The sequence below is a fragment of the Buceros rhinoceros genome, unplaced genomic scaffold (assembly GCF_000710305.1).
Source record: "Buceros rhinoceros silvestris isolate BGI_N320 unplaced genomic scaffold, ASM71030v1 scaffold5605, whole genome shotgun sequence".
In the NCBI taxonomy this organism is placed as follows: Eukaryota; Metazoa; Chordata; class Aves; order Bucerotiformes; family Bucerotidae; genus Buceros; species Buceros rhinoceros.
Window position 1 is genome coordinate 17,192 of NW_010413329.1, and position 15,516 is coordinate 32,707.

Sequence of the window (15,516 nt, forward strand, 5' to 3'; positions counted from 1 at the left end):
ACCCTTCTTTTAAGATACTCCTGAAGCAGAAAGAGACCTCTCTTACACCTTTGGGGGTTTATGGCAAGTGCCCATCAAGTGAAAGAGGCAAGGGGCTTTATTTGCCAGTACTGCTTCAACCTAAAAAGAAGGCTGGAAACTCATCTTCTATCCTTTTGCAGTCTCAGCGCTTTAGGTCCATTGTTTCAGATTCTGTGCTGTTTTCTTGCCTTTTGAACCTTCTGACAGGATCATATATATTGGTTCTCATCTCTCAAGATAAGCTGGCATTGCATCTGGCTCATAAAAGGTATCTGAACCTTCTAACAAGGACAACAACGGTCTTTCCGTAATGCTGGGAATGCTCACCAGGATCCTAGCTGTGATTACCCTCTTGAAGATAAGAGTGGGTTGTAGATGGTTTGTCTTTTGCTGCTTGTAGAAGACATATTTTTTTCAAAATGTGGTAGTTTTTAAGTACACATTGTCAGTGATGTGGCCTCCTTATTTATCATACAGAAATACCGTTCTCAATTTGCATTTAAAATTCATTGCAGTTTTAATCCACATGTTCCACGTATGTTTTGTACTTCATTTTTCTTTATCAAAATGTTTTACTGTATCCTATTAAGTCACTTGTGCAGAACTCTCAATTACATTATATCAACAATGGTGTCATCATTGATTTAAAAAAAAAATTCACTTTTGAATTATTTGTTCCCATGATCCCATATTGAGTGGCATTAGTTCTTTCTCTACTTCTCTGAGTCTTCATTTACCCTTTTTCAGTATTATCACAGTGCCAGCTCTTTTTCTAATCCACTGGAGCATTCACATGGTCAGAGGTGTGCAACATTAAAATTGTAAAGAGCTCTTCACCCTTCTTTTAAAATTATTGAAGGAAAATTATCCTAACCTGTTGATATATTTCAGTAGTTGGTTTTACATCTTCCTGACTTACTGTCAGTGTGACGGTATCTAGTGTTATTATCTAGTGATAGGACTAGTTTTTGGTTTTACCTAAATTCAGAACAGGAAACATTTCTCCCTTCCTGAATTTACTGCTGTCAATTCTGTTACTTGACCCTAACAGCAGTCTAACACTCTTTTATGTAGGAATACTTAACCCTGCTGGTCACAGAATTCTCTCTGTCCTGCTTTCCTTACCTTTATCCACAGTTCCTGGCATCTTCTATATCAAGCATGATTCTTCTTCCCCCTTTCTAGTTATCCCTTCTTATATTTTCAACCATGGGGAAAAAAGAAAAAAATAAGGACATGCTGCAGCAGGCATTACTGTCCATAAGAATCCAAAAACTTGAGAATCTGTAGACAACACATCTCAAAGAACTGCAGTTACTGTAGTGTAAGTGACTGTTCTTTGATGCATACTATGTGTTGTGATAGCACTGGCTTAAGTACTGTCGTGATTCAGATTTTTAAATAATTGGCTTAGAATAATGCATAGGATCACTTGGAAATACAGTATGTGGCATTTCTTGCAAGAAAAAAAAACCCCATAGCTCTATTTCTAATAATTTTGCTTGAACTGTGAAAGTATTCGGTAAATATTCAGGTCCTGCTCTTACTTAAATGCAACAGGTTTTTTTCCTCAGAAACTTAAAATCTGATTTAGAGTCTTGAAACTAGATGACAGTCTTTCTTCTGAGTTGAAGTTCACAGGTATTCCAAGGCGGCGTTCGGTAGTGTATGTCTTGTTGCCTTGTAATGTATTAGGTAGTAAAAATGCCTAAATTCATGCTTAAGTTTGGGGGCAGATCAGAGCAGAAATTACTGACCTTGCTGAAATTCTTGTCTGAAAGAGTTGCACAGCTGGCCAACTAGTAGGGAGAGTTTAATTTAGATAGGAAGTTTAGTTTACCATAGAGTCAAAGCGTAGTTTGGTTTGGAAGTGATCTTACAGATCGTTTAGTTCAAATTCCTCTGCCATGGCCTGGGATTCCTTTAGATGCGAATGAACAAGGACAGAGTCTAAGAAATGTGAACATCTTTAATAAAGTTTCCTCACATCTAGAGTTTAAGGCAAGATTAGTCAAGACACTGAGGGAATGTGGGTTGCACTGTAGAGAAAACTGAAAACAAAATTGGTAAGAGGAGATGGAAAGATGATGGGAATTCACATCTGTTTTCTTGGGAGTAGCAGGAAGGGAGGCATCTATTTGCAAAAAATAAATGAATAGACATGACTGATTGCAAGGCTGAAGTTGAAACTGCAGTCAGTCAATTTGTGATGCTGTGAGGAAATCGGTATGAAGGTATGTGCGTTGGTGCTGCAAATCTGTTTTCAGTTGAAATTCTGTATTTCTGCTTTTCAGATTAGGAACTTGTAAAATTTAGCTGTATAAAAAGCCAAGGTGGCTTTCAGCATCTAGAAAAAGCAGCTGAACTAGAAGCCCACATCTTGGAGACAGTTATAGGTAATGCTGAGAGTGCCTTAATGTGACATTCTGTAGAGGGAGATATATATAAAAAATTAAACTGATGGCATGGTCCTCAAATGAAACACTTTTGCACTGTATCATCCTCCGTTCTCAGTTTATTGCTGTTTCTGTGGCTGTTGGGTAGATCTAATTTTTCTCATAGATAAAGTCCTAGTTAAAACAGAACAAGACAGATCATGAAGCTTGACTGATGCATTTGTCCGACGCATGGTGAAGTAGATAAGTGACCTGGCTGTATTAGCAGGCAGCAGTAATTCTCTTTGCCCTAGATTATAGTCGAAATGTAGTAAAAAATAGTTTAAGCTGCGTTTATATCTGCATGGTTTCCTCCTGTCTGTTTAGTTACTCTTCTCTGAAGTGCTTTAAACAAATCTCAAAGTTATTGTTTGTATTTGCCAAATACACTTAAACTTGTTCCATATTGTAGCCAGCTCTGGGCTTTTTGTGACTATGAAATACTACCTTTGGAACAAAATTGTACAGCAAGATCCCAGTTTCCATCCTTTAGAGGAAAGGAAAAACCTTAAACAAATATAGTTCACTAAATACCAAGAAAACTTGAACAGAATATATGGTTTTCAGAATCTGTAGGCAGTTTGAAACAGTATCTTTGTCTGAATTTCCCTTTCATACTTACCTAGGACTAGGTCTTGAATTTAATTAAGAAGTAAGGGCATGTAGAAATTTGAAAGCTTGGAAATAAAATAGTAGTAAAGAAAATGTAACCTTCATTTAGCCTGTGTTTAATTGGCAGGAAACAGAAGTTGCCTCAAATTTATCATTGTTTGCATCAGCTTGTCATGACTTCAGGGATTTTGCAAATTTTTTTTAGGCCCACTTTTTGCCAAAGAGTGTGTGTAAAACCTAGTATTCTGTCAGCTGAGACTAATTTAGAACGGAGCACATCCAGAGGAACACTGAGGGAAACATGAGGAGTTATTGCTCTCTATATGAATTTGCATAATCTCCAGTTCCATTGGAACTCCAATTGCATTGGAGAAGACTTTTATCGTTTCTTCTTCTCCATGGCTTGCCCCTTCTACTCCTTCATTATCTTACTGTTGTCTAAATTAGTGGTACCCCCTCCTCCCTCCAAAAATAGTGATGAAATTTTCCCTTATCTCTTGCAATAATGTAAAGCCTACTTGGAGGGCAACAGACTTGTTGGTTCTAATGACCTTAAGGCAATCATGTTCACCACAGGATTTGGTACAATCCGCTAGACTACATCCTGGAGAGGCTAGATAAACACTTAATCTTTTGATATTTCTTTAAATTTTGTTTTATTTAAAGTATAATCTACATAAGTATTAAAAAGTCCTGTCTGTAAAATGGCAGTTTACATTGTACTTTTTTTGTGTGCCTGGAGTAGAAGATGTTCCTTCTGAGGAATACCTAAAGCAAGAGCTACACTTTCTGCCTCACAGGAAACACAGCACAAAATTACACACACAGTCCTATGTTGACTTCAGTTTTGCTTTTTGAAAAGTAATACTCTAAACTATTGTATGCTTATGCCAGTTGTTTTACGTTATCCTCAACTCTTAGAAGTGTTTGTCTGTCCCTCTTTTTTTGTCCAAATAACTTCCTGATTTATGCTTCCACCATTATAAATCTGTTAAGGGCCTTTCTGCTACTGCACTAATGGTGGTGATTGGGAGGGACTGGGAATACAGATACTGATGAAAAAAGTGAAAGGAATTCATGATGAAACTTTGCAAAGCAGAACAAACATTGTGTGAGTTGAAGGTAGAAAGTCCTGCGTACTGGCATGCAGTAATAGACGTTCTGGACATGTTTCTATTGTTAGGTTTATCTCTGTTTAATTAGAGTGTGACTGTGGGGTGCCAGTATAACAGGAGGAATCATATGTTATATGGATTGTTTCACTTCAGTAGTGGAGTTGGGACTTGGGAGCACAGATCCATATGCTGATTCAATCCATTCATCTTTGCTAGTGGATGGGGGAAAGGCTGTGGGCCTTGTATACCTAGACTTTAGTAAAACTTTTGATGCTGCTTCCCACAGCATTCTCCTGGAGAAACTGGCTGCTCATGATGTGGATGGGTGTACTTTTCGCTGGATAAAAAATAGGCTGGATGGCCAGGCCTAAAGAGTGGTGGTGAATGGAGTCAAATCCAGTTGGTGGCCAGTCGCAAGTGGTGTTCCCCAGGGCTCAGTACTGGGGCTAGTTCTGTTGGTATCTTTATGAATAATCTGGATAAGGAGATGGAGTGCACCCTCACTAAGTTTGCAGACAGCACCAAGATAGGTGGGAATGTTGATCTGCTTGAAGGTTGGGAGGCTCTACAGAGAGATCTCGACAGGCTGGATTGATGGGCCAAGGCCAAAGCTGTGAGGTTCAACAAGGCCAAGTGCCCGGTCCTGCACTTGGGTCACAACAACCCCCTACAATGCTACAGGCTTGAGGAAGAGAGTCTGGAAAACTGCTGAGTGGAAGAGGACTTGAGAACTGTTGGTTGACAGCTGACTGAATATGAGCCAGCAGCATGCCCAGGTGGTCAAGCAGGCCAACGGCATCTTGGCTTGTATCAGACATAGCATGGCCAGCAGGACTAAGGAAGTGATTGACCCCCTGTACGCAGCACTGGTGAGGCCACACTTCGAATACTGTGTCCAGATTTGGGCCCCTCACTACAAGAAGGACATTGAGGTGCTGGAGCATGTCCAGAGATGGGCAATGAAGCTGGTGAAGGGTCTAGAGAACAAGTCCTATGAGAAGCGTCTGTGGGAACTGGGGTTGTTTAGCCTGGAGGTTGAGAGGAGAGATTATTGCTCTCTCCAACAACCTGAAAGGAGGTTGTAATGAGGTGGGAGTTGGTCTCTTCTCCAAATAAGGAGCGATAGGACAAGAGGAAATGGCCTTAAGTTGCAGCAGGGGAGATTTACGCTGGATATTACAACAAAAATCTTTACAGAGAGGTTTGTCAGGCATTGGACCAGGTTGCCCAGGGAGGAGGTAGAGTCACCATCCCTAGAGGTATTTGAAAGACGTGCAGATGAGGTACTGAGGGTCATTCTTGGTTTAATGGTGACCTAGCAGTGCTGGGTTAACGGTTGAACTTGATGATCTTAAAGATCTTTTCCATTCAAAATGGTGATTCTGTGACATGTTGATACCTCTTTTGAAGAATGGGTATGCGGTGCTAACTGTATTCAGCTGTTGACTTTACAAACTCACTATATGCCAGTGTCTGTTGGTAGTAAGATCACAATGAAATGATCTTCTTAACAGAGTGTTTTATTTTATCAACATTGTTTTAATTCTTACTTTAAATAAAAACAGAATTTATACAATGTATGTTTTGTGAAACATTTGATTGGTAAAAGAACTTTGGGTATGGTGTGTAACATACCCAGTACTAAAGAACTGCTTGTAGGCTTGAATTGGCCTATTCTGGCAGCCTTGCCACTTTGCTATATTTAGATTCCTACTACATGACCTGCTGCATAAGAGTAGATCAAGCATTTGCCTTTTTCTAAAGTTGCTGTGTTACTGCACTTAATAGCATCTAATTTGAAAGATCAATTCTATAAACTCTTTGTATGTTGTTTAGTGTTTTAATCTTTGCTTATGTAAAACGAATTTCATATATAGCATGTATATACAAATTATTATGGATAATAAAATTATTTCATAGGTGGGTCTCAGAAAATTACTTAATTTGGTAAGGAAAGAGAGTTTGGTGGCTAATGCAGAAGACTAGAAGTCACCACAGAGGTTTTCTATGTCTTCACATGGAAGATGCTTCTTGTTGCTCTCTGAAATTGTGAGCTTAAGGTAACAACGAAGCTCACTTTGGACAAGCTTACCCACAGTTGTTTTGCTGGTTATTACCACAAGTGTGAAGAGCCATCAAAAGTGAGTGTGCTAGCTCCTGGATTCCCACAGCTCAGAGCCTGTCATGTTCATACAGCATTTCCAGCATTTACTTTTGCAGCCAAACCAGATAAGTATTCTAGACTTCCCTGTTTCTGACTTGGAATTCTCTTTCCAAGGCAGTGGTTTCTGGGAGAGTTATTTTAAGTTTAGTTACATCAGTTACGTAGTTCACAGCACAGTCCTGCAGATGGTTATACATGTGCAAGTAAAAGGAAGACAGACTATGGTCTTGGGAGAGACTGGACTGAGACTTCATTAGCACCAAGCAAATTTTTCTGTGTAGCTTCACAGGTTTTATCATTGATTTACTTCCTAATCTCTACTGGGACAGGATGCTGTTTATGATCCGACGGTTTTTCTTATGTTTTATGCAATCTGAGCAGCTTTGTCTTCATTACACAGATGACAGCTGATGTACTGACTCCCAGAAAAGAGCTGAGTGGCCACAGTGCTCAGTTAAGGTTTCAGTGTTTGAGTGGGGTTTGAGGGGAGGGTAAAACAACTATGATAACTCAGTTTGTTCTGCAGAGAAGGCGGTTCCTTAAATACATCCTGAAAGACACACACAGCTTTTAGTTTGAAGCATCCACACAAGGAAGAAAAAAATTGATGGTTTGCTTATTAGTTCATGCTGGTGGCTGATCATTTTCACTGAAAAAAAGACAAAGTAAACTACTCTGCTGAACTAAAGAAGGGGCTGGGCTTCAGCTTTCTAAAATTATTTATAGTAACAGTTTTTTTAAACACAAACTTACAGGCTTTCAACTCATTGGGAATCTAGAATAGTGTCTGAGGGGAAAAATGTTCCTATTAAAATGTAAATTTGTTAAAATAGTTGTTGTTTCACATTGTACTATGATGCTGTCATTAGTTATTGGATTAGATTGAATGAATGCTGTGTAGGGAGAGGGTATGCATACTTGTTATACATCCATGCCATGAGGGTAACTTCAGAGGCTTTTTTTGCATAGGTGAAACTGCAAAGACCTGTTTTGACTACTAAGTCATGAAAACATTTAAGTGGTTTGTATGTTGCTTACCTCTCTCTAATGTTGAATAACACTCTTCCCTAAATGTTTTCTTCTCTATATGTAGTGAAAAAGGCATAAATTTGAAGCGAGAAGGGGGAAATGGAACAAACGCATGTTTGGGTTTTTTTTTTGTTGTTGTTTTTTTTTTTCTGTAGATATCTTGGTCTTTATTAGGTCAAAACCTTCTATTTAATTGATTTCTCTTATTCTATGTATCACTGTGCATACTGAAAACCTCTGAAGATCATTGAGAAGAGCTGTTTCTGCTTCATGTCACACTGAGAAATCTGGTGGAAACATAAATGACTACTTAGGATCATTTGAAACATCTCTTTACTTTTTGGTTTTTTTCAACCTCTATCCAACCTCTTGCTCCTCAGTTTTCCCTAAGTTTTAAGCAATATCCTCCTGGCGCATCATTCCCTACCAAGAACAGTTCAAACTTTAATACTTCGTTATAGCTTGTCTTCAACTTTGAAATGTATAGTAAGGTAAACTTTTAAAATATGTTACAGGTTACAAGGGCACAGAAACAATGTCAGTATGCAGTAAAGGATGTTGACTTATGACTGATAGGGCTCTCAACAGTAAAAAGATTTGATCATTATGGCTTCCAGCTCTCTATTTAACGGGCTACTTATGGATCTGTGTGTGTTCTTTTCCTCAGATATTAGGATTAAAGAAGAGGAGCCTGATCCAGAAGAGTGGCAGCTCAGTGGTGATTCTACACTGAATACGAATGATCTAACACATTTGAGAGTACAGGTGGTAGATGAGGAAGGGGACCAACCACATCAAGAGGGCAAAAGGCTGCGGCGAGTAGCTTGCACATGTCCCAACTGCAAAGAAGGTGGTGGAAGGTATGTAATTTTCAGTGTCATGTAATGCTGAAAACAAATAATGAGTGAGGGGAAAAAAGGAGCCTTAGTTAACAGCAGTTGTCTGTGAGAGAGGCTTATGCAAAAGAAGTTATCCATCAAGGACTGCCACCTTTATTTCTGGGTTTGCAGGTGGATGGGCAGATGATAGCATCCTCTCTGAGTTACTCTGTTGAGATTAATTGGAAAAATCTGGAGGTAGATGCAATCTAGTACAGGTAAGGGGGATAGAACTTCGTCCTAAGTGATACGAAAATAAAATATTTTGGAATATACATATCTGTGATTGGTTTTCTATCGTATGTTGAGGACTTGGTTAAATCCTCTGTTCCCATATTTTCTCACTGATCGAGAATTTTCTTCCACCGTTTGATTGCTTTAGAGTGTTAAGAAAATACAATTATCTCAGTTTTCTTATTCACTGGTTTCCTAAGAAAAACAAGGTTTGTTTAATAACTCTAAATACCAAATTTTTATTTGGCTCATTGTTTTCAGTTAAAGTTAGTGGAGATTTGGCTAAAAAGATGTAGTAAGTTCCAATTTGTATGAAACTTCAGGGCTGCATAGGAAGCCACGTTTTACTATGCTGTATCTCATTAAAGTTTTCTTCAGCTTTTTATTCTTACAAAGATTTTATTCTATTCCAAAACACTTACTTTTAAACATCTTGATTATGGAGGTAAGAGAGAAATGGGGGATAATAGGCTGCCTTTTAAAAGTGAAAATATTTAGATGTGTTTGTGCTTGATAAAATTGTGCAGGGACTTCTTTCCAGTACTCTAAAACTTGTCCATGAGAACTCTAGTGTAAATTATTGAGTTCTCTTTAAAGACCTGTCAGTGTCGTATGGCTCTTAAGAGTTCTAATAGTACTGTCTGAGTATTGTTTATTGTCAGGTCTTGTGATTTTTTGCTGTATATTTGCAAGCACGGAGAGGTAATATCTTAGGCAGCCATGACAAGAAAATAGTGTGTGTTTTAAGACAAAACCACTTTTATACATTTACATCACAAATTAAGCTAGTGGTAATATCTGCAGTTAATGTTATACAGCATCTTTGTCCATCAGCTTCCTCTTGTTAATTTCTTATGTGTAGTTCACTGAAACCTGGCACAGACATTTCTAAGTTTTTGGTGAACCTTGGCTCTGCCCAAAGTACACCCTGGGATGAGATTTGCTTCAGTTGGGGAAAAAAATCAAAAACGTAATTTGCACTGGCCATACTCTTAGGAAACACACATGTTCCATCTTCATCGTGCTCTGTTCCAAACTAGTGACTTTAATTTAGAGACATCTTTACTTTAAAATAATTCTTCCTAAGTGGAGTTGCTATAATACCAAATGTTGAAGGTGAAGCCCAAGAGAGAATAATATTGAGAGGTGGTTTTGACAAAGTCTGGAGAAGAGTGTCATCTGATTGAAAATCAGATACGAGAATTTGGGAAGGTGTTGAGATAAGAGCTAGGACAGAGTTTTAGGTAACTGAGAATCTGAAATCCACTATAAAGGAAGGACTGGACGCATCAAATATACCACGTAGGACAGGAAGTTGGGATGTGAGAACTGGAATAGAAACAGGATAATAAAGGAGACAATGGTGGGGAAACAGAAAAAGAGTGAAAGTGCCTATAGTTGCTAGAGCAACTTTCCCACCAGAATGTAGAATTTCTTCAGTCTAGCAAAAAGGAATAAACCAGCTTGAAGGAGTATTTTCCTTCTCCCTCTGATACATGTTGGTCATGTTCCACAGCTGCTACAGTTACTTGTTTAATGCTGTAATTGAGTTTTGATTTGTCTTTCAACTCAGCTCACGACTTGTGGAGTTTCAGATAATAGGACATTTGCCTTTATAAGTTTCTTCAGATAACATAAATTTAAGAATTGTGAATGCTAAGTTTGCAAAATTGAGAACTTGGAAGTTGGCACATGCCAAGTTAAGATATCCTGGGCAACTTTAATTTAATCGCTTGTGCATATGCATTATCATTTGGTTTCTAATTACATGACTGCATGCTATTTGTTTCTTACGACCCCAGTGCTGTTTAGTGAATGGGATGGGTGATGTATAGGGAGTGAATCAGGGCTATGTAATGATTGGGACCTGCTTCACTTACTGCAGAAATTGAAAGGCATTTAGGGAATAAGATATGGGACTGCAGCAACAGGGCTCTGAAGTTTTGGAGGTATTTGTCTATCACCCCAGCTTTTGCACTGCAGAAGTACTGAGTTCATTCCTGTAAAGAAGTCAATTGAGCTGAATTGTGAACATCTACAGCACTCTTAAGAAAATAATGCTTCTTCTGTATTGAACTTGACACCTCAGGCTGGTGGGTGTTTGACAATTTTGGCCTTAATCTCTTCTATCTCATGTTTGGATATATGAAATGATTGTGCTAGTTCAAGTTCACTACATGAGAATGTTGTGAGATGGTAAATCGTTAATGTTTGTGAATTGCTTACACACCGAGTGTTGTGATGACCCATGATGAGGGGAAAAAAAACCCTTGGAAAATGAATAAATCTGTATTTAAGATAGTACTTAAATAACATCTAACTAGTAAGGCAAGAAAAGTGCATTAAATCAGTATGAAAAAGCTGAATAGCATTTCACTCAATGGATACTACCTCTCCTATGCATTGAATGGAAAAGGTAGTAGATAGCTTCCCATAAGCAGACTTCATCGTAATTTCATCTTTTGTGTAGCCTTAGTTTTGGCTTGGCTTGTCTTTTCTGTTTTCTGGATGCAAAGGAGAATTGAGGGGTTTTTTTATTGTTAGTTTGCATTGATTTTTTTTTTTTTTGACTCTTGATCAGAATTAGACTACATTGCAGTCTTCAAAGGATTTCTATTTGTACCAGTCCCGTGGAGTAGGAAGCCCCTATTGCTGTTACCGTACTTGGCAGAGGGGAAGGTAGGAGAGGAAGAGGATTAGGTATTGGATGTGTAAATTAAAACCTTATAGCCTCGAGCTTATATAGTAAACGAGGGATAAACAGGTTGGGGGAGTGGGTTGGCAAGGGGGTTGAGTGGGGCCGGGGGCGTGATGCAGGGAGAGAGAGAGATGTACAGGACAGGATGGCTCTGATCCCAAACAAGCAGTAGCATGTCTGAAGTTGAGTGGAAATTTCACCCTTGTAGTTACATCTGGAGATTTCACCTTCCTGTCAATTACATATGAAATTACATTGAGATGTAACTACTGTCAGGATCTGTAGAGGAACAGTGCTTCTGAGTACCAATTTGGGAACGTAACCCTGAAATACACATTCCTAAAATAACTAATAAGTGTATATTTTACCCTTGAAATACTTGATGTTTTTCCTGGAAGTACTTCTGGACTGAAAAGTCCAGTTTCTCAGTGGGTGAAGGTGTTTTCTGCTGAAACTGTTGCATTCCATGTGATTATGGAGAAATGTGGTTTCTTTATAAAGCTAAAATGTACTGTGAAAATATGTAAATATTGAAGACTCCAGTCAAGGAGTAAGCCTCAGTCATATCCTTCTATTCAGTGATGATGATTATTGGCCAGCAAGAAAGGCCTTTTAGCGTGATGTGTTAGGGCATAGTGCCAGACCGTCACAGCTGCAATACATCCAGATAGAATTTGGCTAATATCCAGCCAGTTTAGAGCACACATGAAGCAAACGTGCAGATGCCTATATGAAGCTGTGTAGAATAAATACGCTTAGTTACTCATTCATAGTAGTCTTGCGGTTTTCATTCTGCAAATCCCTGGCCAGGCTGATCTCTTTCTCTGGGTCTCCAGAGGCTCTTACTTGATTTTATTTAAAAAAAAGTTAGGCTTTTGTGTTAGTTGCTTCCCCTGAATCAATCACCTACCATTTCAGTGAGGTAGCATCTTAAAATAGGCATCAAGTTTGGTAGTCTGGATTATTTTATCTGTGGCTTACATGTTCTTTTTGATGGAGTTTGTTTTTCTTTCTGAAATATGAAGGAATTAATTTAAATGTCAGCAAGATGAGCTATTTCAATGCCACTCCTTTTAGTGAAAATATTCAGGTTAGTATCATTGTCCTCCAACCCCAAACTCTTCTCAGGTTTCCCCAAGACGCCAAAAATCCCATCTGTTGTCTTCTCAGTTGTCAAAGTCTCCACTTTGTTTGGCAACTGCAGTAATTTGTGTTTTGCTTTGCCAGAACTGTCTTTGGTATGGTAAAAACTGAAACCGGGAGAAATTTAAAATACAGGCACTTCAGCATCAAAGTAGTACAAACTGCTGTAATGACTCTATTTCCCACCTTCATATGCATGTATGCTTGCTAAAGATTACAATTACAATAAATTAAATTTCACATGCTCTTGAATTTTATAGTTTGTTGCAGAATTGAGGTAGTGTTACAGAATTTAGTTCCAGCTTCTTGTGGAGGGTACTGGGCTCTTACTGTAGTTGAAACAAAAATGGGAATCTGCTCAGTTTGCAGATCTATTGGTGTATGTAATGCCATTTATATGTATGACCAGTATTTAGGAGAAATATATTAGAATGAGTAACTTCTCTTGTTTTTTTAACAGAGGCTCCAACTTGGGAAAAAAGAAGCAACACATCTGTCACATACCAGGGTGTGGCAAAGTATATGGGAAAACTTCGCATTTGAGAGCTCACCTCCGCTGGCATTCTGGAGAGCGTCCGTTTGTTTGTAATTGGATGTTCTGTGGCAAAAGGTTCACTCGCAGCGATGAGCTTCAGCGACACCGAAGAACACACACAGGTTTTCAATCTTTGATTACGGTGCATTTAACTAAGGAACGTGTCAAGGAGGGAGCTTGGATGAATAGCTTTTAAGAGGAGAACAGATCTTTGTATTGGATCAATTTTAATGTAGCATGACTTTCTAAAATCAGCTAATACTTAGAGCTATGTATACACTTTGGTTTTTTTGGTAGGTCTAAGGAGGAAAAACGTTTACCTTTCTAAAGCCAATATTTAGTATAGCTTAATCAGAATATTTTGATTTGGATTCAGCAGTGCATTTCACTTGTTTGAATCAGATTAGAACTGTTGTCCAGCTTAAAACTTCAAGAATTTTCTCTTCTTTTCAATAAGAAAAATAAAAATAGAGGGTTAAATGTCCAAGAGACTAGGTGTCATTCACAAAATCAAGGAAGAGCATGTGATGGTGAAACATTCTACATTATCCGGTTTCATGGATAGACCACCCATTAGGGACTCCAGGTTCATACTTCTCCTGTTGTCTAATACGAAGAAAGATAAGAAATTAGTCTTGATCTTTCCCATTTTCAAGGAACAGTTGTGTGAAATGTATTGTCTGTATTATCTGTTTTCCTACAAACTGAACCCATAATTACATTCTATTTACCTTTTAAAATCAGACTATTTGAAAAACACAGTGACAATAGATAAATAATTTATGTGCTTATCAGCATTTACATTGCTTTGTCTATGCAATGTCTGTGGAAGTTATTTCATGTTATGTACCTAATGGTGTGCTTTCGTTAGATGCTTGAACCCAAGCTGGCATGTTACAGTCTGTCTGTAGAGACTGTCAGATGGGTTTAAAAAAAAGAGGCCGGTTTAATGACGCAGCTCAGAGGGTGTGGTTAATGGATCCCAGTGTAGCTGCATACTAGTAAAAAGTAGGGAACCGCAGAGATGTATCCTTTGACCCGTTTAAATATCTTTATCACTGACCTGGAGAAGGCAACCGAGTGCACTTTTCTTAGGTTTGCTGATACACCAAACTGGGGTGACTGGTCAATGCATTTGAGGGCAAGGCTTCTATTCAGAGGGACTGGGGCTGAAGGAATAGGATGACAGGAACTTTACGAAATTCAGCAAGGATGAATGTAAAGTACTGTATCTGGGGTGAAATTAACCCTTGCAGCAGTAGAGGCTAAGCACTGATTGGCTGGGAAGCAGCTCACCTGAAAATATCTGCAAGTCTTGACAGACAACCAGAATGTGAGCAAGAGCCAGCAGCAAAGATGGCCAGGTCTGTATCAACAGAAGCAGATACGCTTGTGTTAGGGAAGTGTTTACACCCTTTTTCTCAGCACCGATTCTAGATACAGTGTAACATTGCATCTAGTTTTCAGCCCATTACATAGAAAGATACTGATAACAGGGTTGAATTCACTAAAATTTGACCAACATGATCAGGAAGCATTTGCCTTATGAGGAGAGGCTGTAGGAACTGGTCTTACTCACTTGTAAAGAGAACGGGTAAGGGCAGGGAGGAGCTTAATAGCAACCTCTAGTACCTGTGAGGCCACCATTAAGAGGAACAAAGACAGACTTCCCATGGTGGTGCATTGGCAGAAAATGAGCGGCAACAGACGTAAGTTGAAACAAGAGGTTCAGATCAGATATTTGTTCTCCTCTTAGAAGTTATTTATTGGTAATAACTGCAGTGAAAAATAGCAGCAGAGGGTATGAGATGGCAGTAATCTTTAGCTTGCCTGAAAGATGTCCCCAAACTCAGTGAGACACAGAAAAATAAATTCTTTTAAAGGGTTTGTATGGGTGTCTAGAAATGCAACACACAAGTTTATCATGTTGGATTGTTTTTTTCTTCAGTATAGAAGTTGTTAGAATTATGACTCTTAAAGGCAGTGAGTTATCCCAGTTGTTGGCGTACCTGTGATTATTTTTTGGTTTTTTTTTCCTTCTGTGACAGGTGAGAAGAAATTTGTCTGTCCGGAATGTTCAAAACGCTTTATGAGAAGTGATCACCTTGCCAAACACATCAAAACACATCAGAATAAAAAAGGTATTCACTCCAGCAGTACAGTGCTGGCATCAGTGGAAGCAACACCTGATGATACTTTGATTACTGCAGGAGGAACAACACTTATCCTTGCAAATATTCAGCAAGGTTCTGTTTCAGGAATAGGAACTGTTAATACATCTGGCACCAGCAATCAGGATATTCTTACCAACACTGAAATACCTTTACAGCTTGTCACAGTTTCAGGAAACGAGACAATGGAGTAAATACTACACAAGATACCTATTAATTGTGGTTATTTTTATACAGTAGTGAGAAGAATATTGTTCCTAAGTTCTTAGATATCTTTTTATTGATGTGCAAAAACTTTTGGATTGACAGTAACTTGGTTATACATGACACTGAAATGCCTTACTTTGTATGATATTCCATAGTATATTAAAATGGTAAAATTGCATGGGTTTTGTAGGTACTTTTGGAATCTAGAAGAGATGAAATTTTACCAAGTTATATTAAAAAAAAAAAAAAGAATTTAATGATGGAAATGGTAGTC

At 38.5% G+C, this 15,516-nt stretch overlaps 1 protein-coding gene across 1 annotated transcript in view; it reads left to right on the forward strand.

The window, feature by feature from the left end:
• SP3 (Sp3 transcription factor) overlaps positions 1 to 15,513 on the forward strand; it is a gene marked incomplete at its 5' end in the record, with an annotated part of 22,409 nt that extends 6,896 nt beyond the window's left edge. The window contains 3 exons of the mRNA XM_010136679.1: positions 8,044 to 8,236; positions 12,790 to 12,986; positions 14,913 to 15,513. Coding sequence (XP_010134981.1) covers positions 8,044 to 8,236; positions 12,790 to 12,986; positions 14,913 to 15,229 — 707 coding nt within the window. The remainder of the gene's footprint in view (positions 1 to 8,043; positions 8,237 to 12,789; positions 12,987 to 14,912) is intronic.
• Between the last annotated feature and the right edge of the window lie 3 nt (positions 15,514 to 15,516).